At 39.6% G+C, this 22,503-nt stretch overlaps 2 protein-coding genes across 8 annotated transcripts in view; one reads left to right on the forward strand and one right to left on the reverse strand.

The window, feature by feature from the left end:
* Positions 1-864: 864 nt before the first annotated feature.
* On the reverse strand, positions 865-12,840 carry gra (granulito). 3 transcript variants are annotated; one of them, XM_058069754.2, is made up of 6 exons: positions 8,179-8,310; positions 2,788-4,179; positions 2,662-2,717; positions 1,838-1,895; positions 1,665-1,771; positions 865-1,591 (listed from the first exon to the last, which is right to left on the reverse strand). In XM_058069754.2, the coding sequence occupies exons 2-6, from the start codon at positions 2,894-2,896 to the stop codon at positions 1,553-1,555; spliced, it is 369 nt and encodes a 122-aa protein (XP_057925737.2). In that variant the 5' UTR covers positions 2,897-4,179; positions 8,179-8,310; the 3' UTR covers positions 865-1,552. The 3 variants fall into 3 exon arrangements, 1 of the variants encoding a protein (XP_057925737.2); XR_009129544.2 differs by lacking the exons at positions 865-1,591; positions 1,665-1,771; positions 1,838-1,895; positions 8,179-8,310 and adding an exon at positions 12,766-12,840 and having other exon boundaries at positions 2,788-5,908; XR_009129545.2 differs by lacking the exons at positions 865-1,591; positions 1,665-1,771; positions 1,838-1,895 and having other exon boundaries at positions 2,788-5,908; positions 8,179-8,323.
* A 735-nt stretch (positions 12,841-13,575) lies between these two features.
* Positions 13,576-22,503, forward strand: part of slc4a4a (solute carrier family 4 member 4a) — a 51,200-nt gene continuing 42,272 nt past the window's right edge. For all 5 annotated transcript variants that reach the window (XM_058069740.2, XM_058069739.2, XM_058069741.2 and 2 more), the window contains exons 1-3: positions 13,576-13,726; positions 14,398-14,463; positions 20,077-20,150. In XM_058069740.2, coding sequence (XP_057925723.2) covers positions 14,447-14,463; positions 20,077-20,150 — 91 coding nt within the window. In that variant the 5' untranslated portion in view covers positions 13,576-13,726; positions 14,398-14,446. The remainder of the gene's footprint in view (positions 13,727-14,397; positions 14,464-20,076; positions 20,151-22,503) is intronic.

The following is a 22,503-nucleotide window of genomic DNA, read 5'->3' on the forward strand; positions in this document are numbered from 1 at the left end:
ATGAGCACAGTGGCCTCCATTATTCGTAAATGGAAGACGTTTGGAACCACCAGGACTCTTCCTAGAGCTGGCCAGCCTTCTAAACTGAGCGATCGGGGAAGAAGGGCCTTAGTCAGGGAGGTGACCAAGGCCCCGATGGTCACTCTGTCAGAGCTCCAGCGTTCCTCTGTGGAGAGAGGAGAGCCTTCCAGAAGGACAACCATCTCTGCAGCAATCCACCAATCAGGCCTGTATGGTAGAGTGGCCAGACGAAAGCCACTCCTTAGTAAAAGGAACATGGCAGCCCGTCTGGAATTTGCCAAAAAGCACCCGAATGACTCTCAGACCATGAGAAACAAAATTCTCTGGTCTGATGGCTTTCGTCTGGCCACTGTGCTCATTGGGACCTTCAAAGCAGCAGAAATGTTTCTGTATCCTTCCCCAGATTTGTGCCTCAAGACAATCCTGTCTCGCAGGTCTACAGACAGTTCTTTTGACTTCATGCTTGGTGTTTGTGCTCTGACATGCACAGTCAACTGTGGGACCTTATATAGACAGTTATTATATTTCCAAATCATGTCCAATCAACTGAATTTACTGCAGGTGGACTCCAATTAAGCTGTAGAAAGATCTCAAGGATGATCAGAGGAAAAAAGATGCACCTGAGCTCAATTTTGAGCTTCATGGCAAAGGCTGTGAATACTTATGTAAATATGATTTTTTTGTTTTCTATTTTTAATAAATTCAAAACATGTCAAAAAAAACCCTTTTTTCACATTGTCATAATGGAGTATTTTGTGTAGAATTTTGAGGTAAGAGATTAATTTAATACAGTTTGGAATGAGGCTGTAACATCACAAAATGTGGAAAAAGTGAAGCGCTGTGAATACTTTCCGGATGCACTGTATGTATATATTATATACACTGTATAAATGAGATTATAAAATCGCAATCTTCTAATAGAATTTCTATTGTGTTACATTCTTTTGCAGTCTGTATGTATGCTAGCGGCCCCGCCTCCACCCACTGGAACAAAGAGACAAAAGGGCTCACTCTGCTCATTTTTCTATGGAACAAACACACCAAGGGCCTGAGACCAATGCACAGACTGAACCCCCATCTTGCTGCAAATATCCATCAGAACATCCCACAGGCACTTTTGAATATGATGCAGACGTTTTAATTCCACACAAAAGGTAAACGTCAACACAACAAACTGTAATCTTTTGTAACTGTAATTCCCCCAATAGAAAATACCAGTGACAAATACATTAGTCAAAGAAAATAACACTGCAGATCACTCATGCTAGGGGAAATGAAGCAGTAAATCTACTTGCGTTGGACAACCGAGTCGTTTCTGGGTTGTTATTGATGAAATGAAAGGCACGGCATGTGAAATGTCTAAATAAATACAACAAGAAAAGTAAAAAAACAAAACAATTTTGAGATACGCAAAGAGCATACAGTGTTTGTACTGTCACCCTGATATGAACAAATCAAACCAGATCAGGAAGAAAACGAGATGAAGATGCAAGACGAAGGACAGAACTCACACTTCCTCTTTGCCGACATTCTAGCCGCTTTCATGTAACGGCAGATAGTTCGGAGATCTCTGGCAAGATGGCATTGTTACCATATATTAAATATTCAATACACCAACATTTGCTATTGAAGAGGTGACTTACTGCGCTGGGTAAGACTACGGGGTGGTCCGGTAGGAATTCTGGCCTCTTTATGGCTGCAGGACATCTCGCCAGAGCAATTAAAAAATCTCTGGAGTAAGATATTCTTTCTGCAATAGAGTGTTCAAAATATACACATGTAGATGTAAGGAAAGACAGTCATGTGTCAAAATTACCTTCTTTCTGCTTTTGGAGGTTGACAATCTTGCAGAACTGCTCTATGCCAATGTTTGTCTGGGGATATTTTTAAATATATGTTTACTTTTTTATTTACTCTAGTTAGAAAACTAAAGAAGACATTTCAACGGTAGAAAAGGAGCCATTCTTGGTCATAGCTAAAGTAATGACGAAAGGAATAATTTTTGGATGGCAAAAAAAAAATGGACCTTGATATAACATGACACTGAATATGAAGCGTCTCTTTCAAGACCCTTTTTAGGGAGAACTATATTTTAAGACAAAAAACATGCCACAATTAATATTATAATAATAATATAATAATATTATAATAATAATAAAAATAAAAAATTAATAATCCCAAAAATGGAGAAGCTTGAAAAAACAATATTCTTTAAACTGGATTAATCGAAAGAGCAAGATTCAGATTAATAGACTAAGATGGGATGAGATCATTAGTTGCATCCCCTTTGTATCAGAAAATAGGCAAAAAATATTTTGACTTGGGTTATTTGGGAGGATGAAATCAGAGGATGTTTACAGTTTTAAATTGAATAAATCTATTAATCGGATACCAAAATGGTTGCCAATTAATTGGATAATCCATGGATCATCGATTAATTGTCGCAGCTCTGGTACAGTATTATGAGAGAAAGGAGTAGTCGTCACTTGTTCATTTTTGACGGTTTTACGGTGGTTAATTATTATATTGACATCCTTGACTTAACATTTAAAGGTTTCATGATGAACAATTTGATGTTGGAACCGATAAAGTTTAGGAAAAACCCAAACAACTCAGCGGTCATGCAAGTGCAGTTCTTACCTCATCAGCATCCAAGAAGGCCTGTGCACATGGAGCATATATCGGGGGTTGAATATCTACAAATACAAATGTAGCACATGTATTAGAACATATCTGATGGCAACTTTTCTGTTGCAGACCACTTACCCATGTCAACTTGGAGGCGGCGGAGGGGTCTGGCAGGCTCCAGGTGTTTCCGGGGTATCCTTCTCCTTGACACCTCCATTCTGATGTCAATCAGGTTCATCACTACCATCAACTTCACATCTTCTTTATCAACTTTATTCCGGATCCATGTTAAGTGTGTTTGGTGAACTTTTCACTTTTTTACAGTATCTTTATTCATTCATGTATACAATGGAAGGGAATGTTACCAATTAAGATAGGTAAGGTATATATTTAAAAACCATATAGCATATCATGGGTAGTTAAACAAGCAATTCAATCAGGCACTAGTTTACATGGAACACAAGGTTTATTTCAGCAGTACAACACTGTACGCGTAACTTAGCCGCGTTAGCTTAGCGATGCACTTATTTTGCTCATTATACAAACATATAAACCCGCAATAGTTTACGATTAATCCACGAAAGTGAGTATTTACAGTTTTACTGTACCCCAAATGCTACTATTAAAAAAGCGTAATGACACGTACGCTAGCTCCTACTTAACGTTACTTTTTTCTAAAAATAGTTTCATTTTGTTGCGTTGGTTAACTTCTACGGCGTATTTGTAGGTAGTGCAAGTCTGTGGCATGTTAATTAAAATTCCCCAACTAATGAATCATTCACCTGCAGACTTGATGGATCTTCCTCGGCGTGTTGTATGGTCACCGGCGTCAAACTCTCACCAAAAAAAACCCTTGACATCCGGGAACATTTCAAAATAATGCCCAGTCAGTCCCTTTTATCAAATGCGGCTATTCTGCATGACACCTAGCATTCCAACTATAGAAGCCACTTATTCAGCCTTTAGCATATCATGTTTTTATTATATAGTAGCTCTTTTTCAAATACTTTAATTGCATTTTGGAAGAATATGCTACTGAAACAAAATCTAAGTAAACATAAAAAACACTTTCTTCTGAAATTGATGTAGTAACATGACAGTATGAATCACACAGAGCTTGGTGAACTGTACAATACATATACACACAGTACAACTAGTCAACTTGATAACGTCAAGGTTTGTAGAATAAATGCATTCCAAAATATGTACAGGCAACAGCTTTAACTCCCAACAAAAATATGATACAACTGGAGAAAAAATACACAGCAAAAAGTCATTAAACATTAAAAAGGCATTAAGCCATACAGCATGAAAATCAAAACACTATTGCGACCTAATCTGCGGCATTCAAAATAAGAGCGCTTCAGCCAGTTGCGTGTTAAAACCCCAATGTCGCTTTCACACAAACCTAAGCTGGATCTTTCGAGCACCTATTGGCCGCCCGTTGAGGTCTCCAATTGCTGTTACAGCCTCCTGCCGGGTCTCAAACACCACAGTTGCTGTGCCTTTACTTGCTCCGCTGCTGTCGTACTGCAACGATATAGACCCGGGTATAATGCGATATCCGTGGCAAAAATCATAGATTTCTTCTGTTCTGATTTGGAACGGCAAGTTAAGCAGCTTCACGCAAGTTGGACCACCAAAATGATCGTGTGCACCGTTGCCCCTGTCAAGTGGGCCGCTTAGGTCTCCGTAGAACTCATCACAGCCTCTGTGGGTTTGGGGCCCTGCGTTCATTTGCATGTTACCGGCACGAGGGCTTCTGAAGTCACCAGCCCCGGGGAAATAATCAAACGGTTGCTGTGGTACTTGAAACCCCTGCAGCTCGGAGGTCAACTCCCGCATCTGAACCTGTGAAATGCATTTGAGGACAACCTCGGCACCAAGATACCGCTGTCCGTTCAGAGAGAGGGCCCTCATGGCTGCTGACTCGGAAGGGAAGAGAACCAAGGCCTTCCCGGTCCCTGTGCCTCTATTGTCACGCAGCAAGAGCACATTTTCTTCCGTGATACTGAACCCAAAAAAGAAGTCCATAACCTCAACTTTCCGCACATCAAAGGGAAGATTCTGCACATACAGGCAAACCTTCTCCATGTCGGGATCCCTGGTCAGGGACAGAGGCCTCTCATTAAACCTGCTTGCGTTTCCAGAATGGCTGGAATGAATACTCTTCTCTTCCAGAATTGATACCATTTTTTCTCTTGAAATGGAGCGGGTATGAATCCATCGATTGAAAAATGATTTCTTCTCCTGGGCTGTTGCCTCGCGGTACTCTCGCAGGGTCTTGAAGAGGACAAACGCAGACCTACTTTTGTGATCATCTGCATTCATGAACAAGATTTGGTCATCCTCGAGGTTTGCATGGCGAAAGAGTCTTTTAATGTCTTCTGTTTCTACTGCAAAGGAGAGATTTTCCACCAGAACACAGAACTCCTCACTAGAGGACGAGGAGACCCAATGCTGGCCTGGAGGAGATTGTGACCTCATAGAATGATGGAAATTCCTTTGACCGCGTACCGGTGATCCGTGTCTTTCAAACCAGCCGCCTTCTGCATTGGCAACCATGGGATGCCGTCCCACTGTCCGCCGCCAATCCTCTTCTGATGACGGAGAAACCTCCACGTAGCGAGAACCGATGTATTCCCTATCCCTCTTCAGGGCTTCCAGTACTTCCTCGTTGCAGGAAAACTTGACGAGACCCATTCCGTTGTTTTTGCCGGCCTTATTTTTCAGTAGAGTCATGTCAATGATACATAAACCACTGAAAAAATCAGAAACCTCTCTTTCAGACACCGTGAACGGCAGTCCTTTGAGAAAAACACACAAGGAGTTGTCGTTTGAGGGCCTCGGTTGGCGGGTCGGTGGGGAGACCTCATGTCGACTTGCTGCCCTCCGGCTTGTGTCAGACTCAATGGACCTTCGGGCATGCCTGCCGTTGTCTTCGTGGTGACTCTTCTGATTTGCCTCCGCCTTTTTTGCACTTTTTTCAAGTAGACTCTGCATCTCCGTTTTGCTGCTCAGCAGCAAAGTAACGCACCCGCCCATAATTTGACCCCCCGAGCGTGTCATGGCTCTTCTCGCATCTTCGTCCGAAGCAAAAATAATGAAAGCTTCTTCCCGCTCCCCACCAATTATGTGCACGCCGCCGTCTGGAATTTTAAGGCCGGTGAAGAATTTGCGAATTTCCTGAGAACCAGCAGTGATCCTCAGTCCCTGTAAACGGATGACGACAGCCATGCTGAAGCACAAACAACAGCACCTGCAGACAGAAGGGTATAGAATTGCATTATTCCCACCAGAGCTTCTCAGCTCAGCAACCTGCAACCTGCCACTCCAACATGCCACCACTTAACCAAACAAGGTCTAAAAATGTGTAGAACCCCAAAGCTCAAAATGGTAGGATGCAAAACTGCTGTGGACAGTTTCTCACCACAAGAGTAATTCTCATGTCCCTTTGTGTTTGAATGACTTATCCCAGAAGAAACTAATAGGTTTGGTTCCGACCTCAACCATTTCTCATCCCATGTTTGCCTCAGCCACCAACAATGCTTGCTCTTAAAACAGCAATACAACACTTGCCTAAATGCCACCACTTACGACCTGATAAATGTCTGAAGAACATTCTTGTCCATCATTCCACTGTAACCAAATATGTAAATTTCATTTTCAGAAAAACAACTTGGTGACACAAATCTCAAGCCCTTAGAATGTCGACAGTCAATAAAGTTCCCAACCAACTTCACTTAAAAGGTCCCCGTTGATAGAAAATGCAGTCGTAGCCTTGTCAAAACTGACAAACCATCCGGAAGTTGTCCAACCAAGATAGCCCTTCAAAACAAATATCCCATAGATGCATTTGGTCTAAACAAGAAGGGCCTAAAATATCCATGATATATAAAGTATCCATTTTCTAGAAACGCTGGTCCTCATTAGGGTTACAGTTGAGCCAGAGCCTGTCCCAACTGGGTGTGGGTGAGGGGCAGGGTACACCTTGGATTGGTCAGCAGCCAATCACAGGCTACATACAGACAACCATTTACACCTGTTTAGGGCCCAATGATGCCTGCTTTGATAGAATCGCGGAATTCGCCAATATGTACTGTGGGACACGAAAATTGACATAATGTGAATGAAATGTTGTCATTGTGTATTTCCTCGACGGACCGCTCAATCTCGTGGCGGAATCTCATCACACACACACACACACACCCCTTCGGAACTAACTAAAAATCTGGAAACAATCAGATGCCTCACTTATGGAGTGTGAATGGAAGATAGCGAGGTTAGTTTAGTTTAGCAGAGCATGCTGGGTGCGACTGTGTGTGTGACTGTGTGTGTACTGCTCGGGCTGAATGAATTTGTTTACAACATGTGTTTTGCCACTTGTTAATGCAAACGGCCATTTATTCTTCCACGCATTCAACACAAACACACTTCCAGTCTTCAAAACACAAACACTGTTTACCACATCCTGTTTAACTGTGTAAATAAAATAAGGGGGAAATTTTAATGAAAAAGGGGAAACAGGGAAACATTGAAACAAAAATTTTGGGGGAAAAATAACAGATTTCATAGGGCCCTACACTGTGTACAACTGTGACTACCCTAGCATGCATGTTACATGCAAATCCCAAGCACACAAGGGGATGCCGAACTGCAGGCTCCAAACACTGTCCCAATAACAATACCAGTCCACCTACTGTGCCTGTCTGTCTATTACAAATCTCTTCCAACAAAGATGCAAACCTCAATGAGGCTCGCCTGATAACCATTAGTTTTTGCCCTAAATTCCACACACTTTGGATTTTAAACAACCAAATCGACAACTCGCTCTGTCCCTTTGACACTCAACAGCATTGTATCCTCAAATGCACAACACTCAAATCAATCCTAGTTGTTTACAGCCACTTTATTGCAAAGCCTTCCCATTCCACAGACTAATATACAATATATCAAAGAAGTCACAGTAGAATAACCATCACAACACACCAATCAGCAACACTTTATACTTCAGTGTCAAATCACACCAACAATAGAGCAACAACACAGACCCCGTATGAACGTCTGTGCTTAAAAGCAAAGAAAAACAAAAACGCCTGGATTTCTCTTTTGATCTTCATCTGGAAGTAAAAATCCCCCTAAAACAGGTATCGATTTTCCAACCAGTCTCATCCAGGACATGAGGGCGAAGTTGACGTCACATCCACAATCCCCCGTCCGCCATTAAAAACGATCCGCTTTGTATCCACATACCAACCATTTTCGGCCAACCCGCCCAACAATACCGTTGAGGTGCATCCAATGCGTCAAAATTACTTTTCTTGACCGAAACCGTCGGTTCACCCCCCAAATGGTTCTTCGAGTCCACAACAAATGACTTTGTTGCTAGCTAAAAATATTAGCTAGCAAGCCATGGAGCCCATCAGGTCATTTTGCGATGAACCACGACCGCCCAACAACGACGACAAGCAGGCTTAGAAATATAGCCAATATGACAAGATGGCCTCATTAACCGGTAATATAACTTACACAAGAAGACTCTCGTAAAAGTATGCGGGGTGGGGGGAAATGCTAAAAACAAAAATGTGTTGGCTGGTCCACGAATTGCCTCCGCCTTTACAGGACCCTACTGCCTGCTTTCTTCTTCGCTTTGAAATAAAACTGCCGCCGGTAGGAAAATAATTACACATACACATGGCGCCATCTACTGCCCGCGGGGTGCAACATACATACACACAAATACTGTATTGTTGTGTTTCAAGTCCTTTTCCTGTAAATTATACTCCCACCTCCATACTCTTAAACCTCACTATTTGGGAATGTATGAATATCTATAATGAAATCCAAATGATTCATTTGAATGCACACATTAAAATTACTTCTAAAATGACCGGCATAGATAAAGCACAGCATAGAAATGCATAACATAATGCACCAGTGCCCTCTATGGGATTTGTACTGCAATAGCATGCAATATCCACTACGTTACAACCCTAGAACAAAGTTAGCTGACTTTTGAAGAGGCGAATTGAAAAGTTACTTTAGAATTTTTTTCTGCCGGCCAATAAAAATGCATTTTTATTTTCATTTGTTTTATTATATGGATTATTGTCTTGAAATAGCATAGTCAATGGGGAAAATTTGATTATTTTTTCAAATAACCTGATTCAGGTGCCAACAAACTTCATTAGCATAGCATACACTTTAGTAAATGATTGAACTGCACGTGTAGATTATGTAAAAAAATACAATAGTTTAGATTATTTGTATGAATTAGTTATTGCTATTCTAAACAATAACACTCATATTTTAACAAAAGTCTGCCTCACATGTAATACTCAAATCTGACAAAAGATATAATAATTATATATTTCTTATAATTATTATAATTTAAAACATTTGCCAAAGGATCTAAATCCCATCTATCTTTACAAAATGATGCAATTACTTGTGTATATTCTCCAGCAAAATGTTAAAATCCTTTCGGCACGGAAAGTATCACCATTGCCCTGAAGCACAGTAAATCATGCAGTACATTTTCCAAACAGTCCACATCCATCCCACAATGCATTGTATAACAATACAGAGGCACATGCTGCACATCGTAAATCAACTAAATGTTTTTATTTCTCTTCCAAACCCCCAAAAAACATAAAAAAGTCAATACCAACATGAAAGTATCAGTAGAGTAAGAACATCGTAGAAGAGACATGACAGAAAGTGTTAGGGGAACTGGAATTGTGTTTCTTGGAACTATTTCCCCCTAAAAAGTCAGAAGCCGGAAGACAATAAAAGTTGTTGCAAAGACAGCTGGAATCCAAACATCAGCTGGAGAATGTTCTGCACAAATCCCTGCCAACAACAAAGCTCTGGCAGGCGAGGTCGCATTCCCCCTCTGAGCCTCCCCTCACCAGACATGGCGTCCAATATATCGCTGACCTTTGAAGACGTATTGGAAATAGAGGTGGGGAATAATCAGCTGATCCCTGATTTCATTTCTCTCTTCGAAATGTCCTAGCGGAGGACAAGGCTGACCTGCCTGTTCTTCCGAGGTGTTTTGCATTATACACTAATGTATGTGGGACAACCCCCCCCAACGCTAATTTGTCTCGCCTATGTCACACTGATGTTAGGCTTCACAATATTATGTGTTATGAATAAAAACAATAAAGCAGGACCAACGCTGAATTTCCATTCGAGGAAAATTGCAAAGTGATGAAAAGCACACACATTAATGCACGCACTTTTGTCTATTGTCTGCACTTTTTTCCGATTCTCAATTTCAGATGCCGATATCAGCCGATAACGATATGTGTAACATGACATATCTCCTGTAACGGAATGAACACATACAGTGTGTGTTGTATACAGCATTTTTTTAATATGGGTTTTCATGATTGGAAAAAAGTCCGATAAAGGTATCAACCGCTGATATCAAGATGATAATTATCGGCACAAAACAGAAGTTCGACCCCAAAAGGATTCTTTCCATTGTGGGTCTGTCGCATAGAGCTAGTGTGAGCCTAAAACAAGGATTTCAATGCTTCCGGTGGCCGCAACGGATTCCGTGCGATCCCGGCCTTAGAGCTGTCAAAAGGTTTCCAAATGCAATTCAATGAATCACAGTTTTCAAATGGATTAATCACGATTAATCCCCATTTGTAACTACTGTATGTCTGAGATATCTTCCTTCACAGATACCTGTTGATTGTTGACTCTGCTTGGGACACCTTGACGGTCGTCTCCATGGCAACTGCTATAGACCGGACGACTTTCCCACGCCTAGACGCACGCATCCAAGGACACTCACGCACATATGATACACCCCCCCATCCCCCTCCAGTTATGGCTGCAATTGTTGTCTCTGGCTGTCCCTGTGCTGGAACACCTTCACCTCCCTTCCCCCCTCCCCTGGTGCAAGTCTTCCAGTTCTTATCCTGTAAAGTGTGCTTATTTGTGCCTGTCACTGAGGTTTCTTGCTAGTCCCAGCTTGTACTCCCCGACAGGATCACGGTAATGCTAATGGTAATGGTTTTATTTCATTTGAACATGCATCAGATTACAATTGAGTGCATCCCATAATCAGTTCCCAGTTCCACATGTCCAAAAGGAGTAGGAAGAAGCAAAGCTTATTAAATCCTACCCCTCCATCTGGTACTTTTACAATCAGTAACTGTTACATTTGTTCACTTCCTGCTTTCCTAATATCGTTAAATTTTTTTTGTAATTTAAATTTTTTTTTTACGTACCGAAGTATGATGTGATATGACCATCCAATGACATAATGGGTACCATAGTAAGTGTCAATATAGTGATATATATAGCACATCATGACTGGTTCAAGACTCTTCATCCTTGTATTTAGCAAACATCAACTGCTTGTATTGTTTCTTGAATTGGCTCATCGTTGTGCATTGTTTGAGGGTCTTACTCAATCCATTCCATAGTTTGATTCCACATACTGAAATGCTATGGCTTTTTAACGTAGTCCTAGCATAGAAGTGTTTCAAATTTAGTTCTTCCCCAAATTCATAGTAATGTTTGCATGCATGTTTTTGAATGTGGGAGGAAAGTACCCGGAGAAAACCCACAAATGCATGGGGAAATACCCTAAATCTAATTCTTGCTGAGATGAGAGGGTTGTACTCACTTTTTCCAGATGCTGTACGTCAGGGTAGTATGCAGATTGTACAGCAGTATAAGTCAACAAACAGCTGTTATTGTCTGGCAAGACGAGGTAGGACAATTAGGACAATTAGGACTGAACATGTCCAACTTGTGGCCAAAGCGTCAGTACTTCTCTTAAGGACTGTGACTCTACCAGTATACTGAGAAAGTACCTCTAAAGTACATCCATGTTTACCGGTGTCTTTACAACATATACTGTACTTCTTACTGTATGTACAGCAGTTGCTTGTACTTGACTGATCATTTTATCAACAAGAGCTCACATTCAATTATTTATCTATCCAGGCTGCTGACAAGGAAGGAGACACTTTGTCTCCCACGACAATGTTGTTTCTCTGGTGTAGTGCTGCTGGGTGCACACACACAAACACACACAGTGCCAAAGTGTCTTCTTCTTAGTTGTCCAGTAACAGGACGTAGCTGAGCATGGATTAATGAGTGAGGACATTCCTCCTGTGCTGGTTAATTGTCAACATGCAGTACATGAAACTCATTATTATTGTTTGTTTGTTTGTTTTGTTTTTTTGTTTAATTAATTCGTTTTGGGCTGCACGGCGGTCGAGTGGTTAGTGCGCAGACCTCACAGCTAAGAGACTAGGTGCACCCCGTGCATGTGTGGGTTTTCTCCGGGTACTCCGGTTTCCTCCCACTCCAAAAACATGCTAGGTTAATTGGCGACTCCAAATTGTCCATAGGTATGAATGTGAGTGTGAATGGTTGTTTGTCTATATGTGCCCTGTGATTGGCTGGCCACCAGTCCAGGGTGTACCCCGCCTCTCGCCCAAAGACAGCTGGGATAGGCTCCAGCACCCCCGCGACCCCTGTGAGGATAAACAGTAGAAATGAATGAATGAATAATTACTTTTGAACATGTATACAAGTACATGCATACACTTCACCTACCCCTATTAGTTCAATATGTGAATTTTATTGTCATATTTAATTGATGGGTACTGTTTATTGTACAAAGAATTAAAATGTAGCCGGGATTGTTGTTGTTTTTGTTTTGGTTGGCAAAAACTTTGCAAAGGGGCGGGACATGGGTTGTAGTGGTTTCAAGCAACATCAGCAAAGCTAGCATGGCTATGTGAGCTACGGTGCTAACATTGCACTCAACATCATGCTAGGTTAGCCGTTTCACTAAGCAAACAACCAAATGATGAAATCTGTTTGTGTGCTTGGTGCTCATAAATGGGCTCTGTTGGCACACGGTGCTGTTAAAAAGTTGCGTTTGCATAACAGGGCACTTTTAAGTGAGCAACCTAACAGCTTTAACAGCCAAAAAAAAGTTAGCCACTGTTAAGGTTAAGATGGAAAAACAATAAAACAAATCAGTTCCTTCTGTACCTCATCGCACATTTGAACATTGTGATGCACAGGTGAAAAAAACAACAGCAATTGTTACATACAGTTGTTAGCAATTATTACCTTAACCTTGATAACAAGAAAGGATGCCTCAGGTGTATTTTCCTCCCTCGTTTATCGCGGTGAATTGGTTCCAGACCCGACTGAGATTAGTGATTTTTGTAGTTAGATCATAGAAAACCAGTTTACGTCCTGATTGTTGCTTTTCCACTGCATGCAGTGTACAGTATCGCTGTACAGTATCGCTGCAAGCTAGCATAGCAAGCTAGCAACTTAGCATCTCCGATTTACTCATTCTAAACTTAAGTGTTTGAAACTTAAATGGGGGAGGAGAAGAACAGAGATTGTTTCTTCATTCATTCATTCATTCATTTTCTACCGCTTATCCTTTCTGTCTTAAAAGTAAGACCCAATCTGAGTGTCTTGTGACACCCTTGTTATTTTACATTTCTTCTTCTTTTTCAAACTCTCCTGTTTTGTTCGAGTCTATTCCAAACATCATCGGTGGGATGTACGAGTTTAAAGAAGCTCTTAAACGGCCAGGTATGGAATAAAGTCTGCTCTTTGGTTTTAGTGATGCATGAAGGATGTCATACAAAAACTTCACCAGCAGAGGTCGCTGCACGTTGACGCCACTTACTTGACTTCCTTTATGATAATCATTCCCGATAAAGACCGATTGATCAACTTTACAGATAGGCAACATCCCACATCATGTGCCTACTTATTGTGTTCTTATTGTGTCTACTTTAGGGCCTGCTGGTTTATTTGATGATGATGGCGGTGGTGATGATGGAGGACCACCAGCGGCGGCAGGGCAGCGGCGGTGCGCGCCTCCTCGTCCTGCCCCAGGAGGAGTGGCTTTGACAGGCGGCCAGCTGAGCGTCACTTACAAACTTGAGTGGACCTCTGGAGCAGGAACATTTCTTCACTTTCTCAGAGTCGAGAGAGAGAAAGAGCAGAGAAGAAGGAGGAGGAGGAGAAGAAGAAGAAGAAGAAGGAGGCAAAGATCAACTCTGCAGCTGTAAGTCATTGACGCACTTTGCAGTAGTGGCTGCCAAGTAGGACAAACGAGAATTCATCTCATTTCCAGATGGTGCACTTTTCCTCTTTTTTTGTAGGAAATGTTCTAGTGTCTGTTTTGCTTCATTGGACCAAACAATACATTATTATCTGGGAATTGTGCACAGATTACCGGAAGTCTTATTATTATTATTTTTGTGATTGCGCCACATTGTTTGGACACCTCATTAGGTACATAATCTGTATCCAGTATTATGGATAATGACAATAATGCTCAGTTTTACTTACTAAATCATGTGAGATACACTTTCTTAATTTTTTTATTTGTTTATTTTAAATGGGAAAAAATATCTTTATACTGTAATTTATTTTCAAAAATTATTTTAATTATTTAGATTTAAAAAAAATCCAATTAGTTTTTAAAAATGAATACCTGTGGACAATTTGTGTGTTTGCGTATTGCATGATACTGACAGCTGTTTCAAATATTTAGACCTTTCTTGTGTTGATAAAGTACTAGAAACACAAACTAAAGTTCAATAAATGCAGTCAAGACTTGTGCAAGTGTACCGAATGAGCTGTCCGGTGGGCCTTTTATCATCATCCCCTGTTCGTGCAGCATCATTCGTCCTGGAAGAGGATGTTTTACCGCTGCTTGTGTGTCTTTGTCAGGTCTCGGGACACTCAGTGAAAGGACGTTTATCACACGCCGGTCGCCGACATGAGCAGCAGCAAGAAGTAAGTGACCCCGAACGGGCTTTTTGAAATGGTGCGAGGAGGCGACGGATTGCTTCTTTGAAGGTCTTGAGGTCCCTTGCAGTGTGCGTTAAAGTTTAACGTGACTACAAGCGCACTGGTGTAATTGCTTTGCCCGGTGCAAATGTGTGCTTGGAACACAAACAAACACGTCTGAGGCTGACGGAGCTTTGAACGACGACACCATTTCCGCCACTTGGCCTCTGATGCTGGAGCGAGGAAATTCCTGTGCAAAAAATGACATAACATGACATATTACTGGGATGTCCCATCATCATAAAAATGCCATACCAGTTGATATTGATGTCGGATATTTTCGTGATCGTGACAAAAATGCTATGAAAACAATAAAACATTGAACTTTGATGATGACTGACTAAGGCCTTGCTAATATTGAGTAAATACATAACTGTGTATATAAATGCTGAAATATGAAGTCATGCAAACCCTTCCATGCCATTTTTCCATAGTCAAGGACTCTAAAGATGTCGATTTTCTCATTTTCAGATGTGTAGCAAAGCCTGCGACAATTCTTTGAATGAACTTTGCACACACGCACCTGCAGCAGAGTGCAGGACACAAGCTGTGCACGCCAGCGACACATTTCTGCTTCCACCATATCTCGCAGACCGTGTATAACGTAACCCCGCCCAGATGCCTCCAGGCTGCTTTATGTTTCACTGGTGCTTTGCATCAGAGGACAACACAATGCAGGGAGGTCGCAATGCGTAGGCCCAGAGAGCAGGCGCCGTATATTTCCTGATAGATTATCTGCAAGCAGACAGATAGCAGCTACTACAAGAGAGCAAAGTATCACCTTCAGTCCGTCTTGGATTGGCGCAGCTTTTTAGAAGTACAGTCCGTATTCATCACCGTGAGCATATTTCATAACATCTGAGTTATTTCCGGTGCAGCCGCTCCGCTGGGAACACACGTGTTTGCGATTTAAAGCGCCAAATGAAAAAAGTAAATGGAATTTTTTAACGTGAAGGAAGCCAGACGTTTCATGTGGACCAGGGGTGTCCAAACTTTTGTCCAGCAAAAAGTCAAACATGAAAGAAGGCAACTTGGCTACGTTGATGTTTTGTCAAGCAACACATGCTGATATGCTAAGGTGTTCTCGCTGGCTCCAGAAAACACTGCATCTCTGCATTTCGAAATATCGCAACAAATCAAATACCGATATTTTTTATGCTATATTAAGCCGAAAATTAATGGTACCGATAATTTTCGGACATCCCTGATTGTGACTTCATTTCCATGATATTTTGACTTTATTCCCATAGTATTATAATTATTTGCTTATCTAATATACGAAAAAATATAACTTCATTTTGTTTAGTTTATTTCTCATAATGAATTGCGACTTCTTTTCCTAGAACAAATTACAACATTATAACTTAAAACAATATTTTCTTTAATGCTCCTAAAATGACATTATTTTTCCTCCAAATAAGTTGATTCTAGCAAAATTGTGCCTTTTTTAACTTTTTTCTCTTAATATTTTGAATTTATTCTTGTTAAATGAAAAATTAAAAAAAAATTTTATTTGACAAATAGTCCAAATTTCTTTTTAAATCTTTATATTTTCACTTTATTCCCATAATATTCTAACTTTTTACACTTCCAAATATTCCAAAAATGTCAACTTTATTTAAAATAATAAAATAAGTTTATTCTCATAAAACCATTTTCTCTTAATATTTGACTTTTTATTTGATTGTTTTTTAATTTTTTTTATTTTTTACCAACTAGTTCTACTTTCTCATAATTATAAATTGTAACTTTTTATAACTTTTTATTCAGAATACTTTGACTTTTTTGACTTTTTACTTTTTTTTGAACATTTTTTCTTTTTTAATTTTCAAGTATTTTAACTTTTTTCTTAAATCTTAAAATATTTTGAGTTTATACCCATAATATTATACATTTTTACACTTCCAAATATAAAAAAAAATTCCAACTTACTTAGTTAGTGTTTGTTGCATATAATATTTGTGATTTGAAAATAATAAAATATTTTTTCAAATATTTTAACTCTATGCTACTAAAATGACATTAATTTCCCTCAAAATAAGTTTATTGTCATAAAACCCTTCTCTGTTAATATTTGACTTTTTATTTAATTATTTTTGACTTTCTATTTTCATTTTTACTTTACTTTTTTCTCATAATTATAACTTTTTCTAACTTATTATTCAGAATATTTTGGCTGTAATTGTACTTTTTTTTAAAAACTTTTTTCCCCCAAGTATTTCAACTTTTGTCTTAAATCTTTAATCTTTGTCATTTTTAAAAAGTATTTTGACTTTATTCCCATAATATTATAACTTTTTCTCCAACTGTATATATTACAAAAATTACAACTGTATTTAGTTTTTTGCTTATTATTTATTATTTTGTTTTTAATATTTTTAGTCTATGCAGCTGTACTATTACTACTACCTATTATTAATCACCAGTTGATTATCTTGACATCATGCAGGACCAAATCATGCCCAGTAATAAAGTATATCGACTGTACGGAATCAAGAGAAGAGATTATGGGACTTAGGAAAAAGAGGTCATCAATCTTATCCATTTAGTAGCATATCAAAACCAAAACTACAACGTTGTTTTTTTTTTTTTTCATGTGTTGTCACATGACATACGAGCGCTCATCCCATCAGCAAGACAAGTCTTTTTGGCCCCCCACATGAAAAATGTACATCCTCAAACGCCCTCTGAGAGCAGAAGAGGAGTGAGCAGGCTGTCCTGCTGTACCCCAACTTGATCAATAGATGGCAATGAAGGTAGCAAGACACCCACCCAAAGGGTTGGACGAGGGGAAATAGGGGACATCCGGGAGGGGGGTGGAAACCTGGGAGGCCCACTATGGGCTATTATCCATTGCAGGGGTGTCCAAACCTCTCTTCTCCAGTGAGGGCCACATAGTGAAAGATGAAAGGATGCAACTTGATATTTAGTAAAGCAACACGTGAAGTTATATTCTTTAGAATTGAGAAAAAAACGGCATGTCAGCTTTGTGGCATACAGTAGGTGAAGAAGTGGATTATGGACGTCCATCTTTGCCCTTTTTCCACACTTTTTAATTTGACAAATATTTATGACTTTAGTTTTTTTGTACATTACACGGGACATTCATGCCACGTTGAAAAAAAACTGGAGATAAAGTTGTACATTAATGAAAAAAAGTCGTAAATTTACGTGAATGAAGTCAGTGTGGCCATAATATTCCTTGTCGTTGTTTTTCATAACATCACTCAATATCTTAATAAATATCTCTATTTTTGTAACAAATTGCAGCTGTTTTTTTTCGGCTGTTTGTTTTGGTCTCGCTTTACAATAAGGTACACAAAAATACGGTACTCAATGAGGAACCAATGACAAGGTACACAAAATACAGTACTTACAGAGGAACTAATGAAGAACTAATGAGGAATATGTATACTACAGAGGAACTAGGGCACATACATTTAGAGTAGTTACTGCGGAACTAACAAAGAACTAATGACTAAGGCACATGCATTTGGAGTAGTTACTGAAGTACTAATGACAAACTAATGAGTAGAGTAGTTACTGAGGAACTAAGGCACATGTATTTAGAGTAGTTACTGAGGAACTAAGGAAGAAGTAATAAGTAGAGTAGTTACTGAGGAACTAATGCGCATGGATTAACAGTAGTTACTGAGGAACTAAGGAAGAACTAATGAGGAACTAATGAGTAGAGTGGTTACTGAGGAAATGAGGCACATTGATTTAGAGTAGTTACTGAGGAACTAATGAAGAACTAATTGGGAACTGATGAGTAGAGTAGTTACTAAGGAAATGAGGCACATGAATTTAAAGTAGTTACTGAGGAACTAATGAGGAACTAATGTGTAGAGTAGTTACTGAGTAAATAATGAAGAATGAACGAGTAGAGTAGTTACTGAGGAACTAATGAAGAACTAACTGGGAACTGATGAGTAGAGTAGTTACTGAGGAAATGAGGCACATGAATTTAAAGTAGTTACTGAGGAACTAATGAGGAACTAATGAGTAGAGTAGTCACTGAGTAACTAATGAAGAATGAACGAGTAGAGTAGTTACTGAGGAACTAATGAAGAATGAATAAGTAGAGTAGTTACTGAGGAAGTAACAAAGAACTAATGAGGAACTAATGAGTGGAGTAGTTATTGAGGAAATGAGGCACATGTAGTATTTACAGTAGTTACTGAGGAACTAATGAAGAACTAATTGGGAACTGATGAGTAGAGTAGTTACTGAGGAAATGAGGCACATGGATTTAAAGTAGTTACTGAGGAACTAATGAGGAACTAATGAATAGAATAGTCACTGAGTAACTAATGAAGAATGAACGAGTAGAGTAGTTACTGAGGAACTAATGAAGAATGAATAAGTAGAGTAGTTACTGAGGAAGTAACAAAGAACTAATGAGGAACTAATGAGTGGAGTAGTTGCTGAAGAAATGTATTTAGAGTAGTTACTGAGGAACTAATGAAGAAATAATGAAGAACTAATAAGTAGAGTAGTTACTGAGGAACTAATGAAGAACTAATGAGAAACTAATGAGTAGAGTAGTTACTGAGGAACTAATGAGGAGCTAATGAGTAGTGGTCAGGGTTAGGTGGGTTTGTTCTTCATTAACTACTGTCATTTTGTGTACTTTTGTGTACTCATCACGTGTACTCGCCAAATTTCTTGCATTTTTTTTTTCGTAATCACGACTTAGTTCCCGTAACATTAGCTTTTTCTGCAACCTAATTTTCCCAAAATACACCCTTATTTGGTGTTTTATAATCTTCCCATTTTTCCCAAGTTTATGCTACTAAAATGGTAGTAAAAAATCTTATTACATATTACATATTACATATTACATATTACATATTACATATTACATATTACATATTACATATTACATATTACATATTACATATTACATATTAGTTAACCCTTCGCCGGCTTCTCTTGTAGGCGGCGTTCCTGCTACGGGCACCCATGTTGTTGTTTAAGCAAAGCCGGCGTAATCCTGTAAGGGCGGATGAGTAGACAGACATGTGATGGAGCACTTGTTTTTGAGGGGGGAGGAGGACGAAGAGGTGGGAGGTGGGAAACGGGCGTTTCCCAAGCACACGGAGAGGTTTGGTCGTGTGTGTGTGTTGTCAATTAGTGACTTCCTGTCTCTTTTTACACACCTCTTCATGATTATCTTGACCGAGCTTGTTTACGTTGCACACAAGCTTCCACTCCATCCCCATCACAGCCAATTAGCAGAGACTTCCTGTCCTCGCCCTCACCTCCCGCCGCCAGATTAAGTCCACTACGCAACCCAACCAATTGGCTGTGCACTTTGCCCTCCTCAAGGACGACACCCATTCTCCCGCTCGGCCCGCGCAGCACCTTTTTCAGGGGGGGGCGGCCCCCTTCATGTGCGCCTCTTAGCTCGGGGCGCCCCAACATGAGCGCCACCAGCAGCACCAGACTGAGCCCCAGTCCCAATTTGCTGCAGGTGAACGAGCCGAAGCGCTATGGCTCCACGCTGTCACTGGAGGAGAGGTGTGAGCAGTCTTTCTTCCTCTTTTACTACTACAGGATGGAGGACGAGGCCGTGCTGGACCGGGGGGCGTCCTTGGTCAAGCACATCTGCGATCAGGAGGAGGTCGAAGGTGAGTTGACCCCACGCTGGGCCCACTTTTCTTTTCTCTCGCTCTTTCTTGTCAAGGGAACTATTCCTAAAATGATTGTATTTTTTCCAATCTTATTAAAATTGGTTATTTTAAGGTTTTTTATTTTGTAAATGTTTCAAATTTATGCATTTAATTTGTTTGTGATTTTTCATTTTTTAATATTGTTTTGTATTTTTCACACTAATTTTATAGGATTACATTTTTTATATATATATTGTCAAATATTGTTGTAAATCATTTGTAAATTACTAGTAGCTTATTCTTTTAATTTGTGTCTTTTTAGTCTTATTTTATTTTTTATTTACAATTTTTACTACATATTTATTACAAATAACATAATGATAATTAACAAATACATATACTAAATTAAGTTCATTATTATATGTTAAATAAATGTATTAAAATGTATGTGAACAAGTAGCGTTACAATGGTCGGTTGTAAAAATGTTTTTGTAGGTTGTGAAAATTTGGTTTTTACAATCTTTGTGACTTTTTAGTATTATTATTATTATTTTCAGATTCTTAGTTGTAAGACTTTTACTATATATACATATATATATTTTACAAATAATATAACGCTAAGACTTAAGACTTAAATAATACAAATATTACATACATTTTATATTTATCTATTCATGAAATGTATTGAAATGTATATAAATGCTATTTTCTGTTGTTTTTTTTACATTCTTTGTGCCTTTTTCATATGATTTCTTATTTGATTATTCTTATTTAATGTTTTGATAGCACTACAAATGTAAACATTACTTCCCCGGAAGAGTTACCGTGGTAGGTGAGGTGTCCAACAGGCGCCACATTCTACACTTTTCCACACCGTTTAGCGGCGTGGCGCGAAGGAAGACTCGCCGAACATGTGATGTTATGTGTGTTTACGTCGCTGTTAATCCCTTCCCGCCCCCTCGCTTCCTGAAAAGACACGACACCAAAAACACAAACACCCACTCAACGTGTCAAATATAATATCACGCAGTATATCCCCTAAATGATCTGAAAAGAGCTACTGTTACAAGCTACTGTTACAAGAAACAACAGAAGATTTGGGATGGAATTTGGGAGCACTAAATAAGGACACAACCCCCTTCCCCCCAAATCAACACTCTCTGGTGCCTCAGCTAAGCTAAGCTAAAGCTAAGCTGTATGACTGACAGATGGAAGTGGAAAGAGGGGGCTTTGACATAGAAATAAACCATGCAGAGTTCAGAGTTTCTCAGAGGTCGAACATGCTGACAAACATTTGATACGCACCTTTATCCTGATCTGCACCACTATTTGTATTATTTTCTGTCATAATAATCATAAAATAAAAAATTATTAAAATAATAAAAATAAAATAATAAAAATAAAAAATAAATATAAAAAATATTCTTGTATTTTAAAGTTCATGTAATTTATTTTATATTTATTTTTCCCAAATGAATTATTTTTACCGATTCTCAAATGATTTCATTTCATACATTTTTACAGTAATGGTAACGTCAAATGTTTTTACACAATGCCTGAAAAGGAGAAAACAAAGCAAAGTTTGTTTAATCCTACCCCCTCTCATCGACATGCTGGTTCGTAGTTAGCTGTGAAGCGAAAATAAAGTTATAGAAATACATAGAAATGATGCTAAGCAGTTTGGCATTAGCATGCTCCCCATGCTCACTGGCACCCTGCCCATCATCCCCGCTAGTCCGGGGCAGGTCCCAGTGCCGGTTACCGCGGGCAACCAGCGCTCGGCGTTGCCTCCGCTCAGAAATCTTAGCGAGCTAAACAAACTTCCCCTCTTGCCAACACGACCATTTCACTTCATTCAGCTCCAAAATGAGTTCTCCATCCATCCAGGCTGGAGAAAAGAAGAGGAAGTAGTCACACAAAGCTGCTGGGGCGGTCTGCAAATCTTCCTTTCCAGCGCCCTGACTCCACTCTTTTCCGTGCTTCTCGCCTCCGTACCCTCACCACGTCTGCAAATGGCTTCACGCTAGCTTTTACTGCTCATCTGTCAGCACGAATAGCGATGTCCTCTTTCTGTTTGGCTGCCAGTGCCTTTACATCGTTACCTCTGTCAAGCATAAAGCACAGAACGCCATTCAAGTGTCCACATGTCCACTAAACTACACAGCCGTTATGTTCGCGGTGGGTGCTGCTGTTTTGGTTAGCAACAAAGCCCCTGTTAGCGGTAGCAGTGTTCTATAAACTGACGTGATTCCAGCGTGATTCCCCAGGGGGGAAAACAGGGAGGTGTTCATTTCTCGCTAAAATGTTCACATATGAGCTGAATTTAATTTAATGTCATTTTTTTCAAATGTTTATTTTATATGTTCAAATT

The sequence above is a fragment of the Doryrhamphus excisus genome, linkage group LG3 (genome assembly GCF_037039965.1).
Source record: "Doryrhamphus excisus strain RoL-2023G ecotype Guam linkage group LG3, RoL_Dexc_Guam_v1.1, whole genome shotgun sequence".
NCBI classification, from domain to species: domain Eukaryota; kingdom Metazoa; phylum Chordata; class Actinopteri; order Syngnathiformes; family Syngnathidae; genus Doryrhamphus; species Doryrhamphus excisus.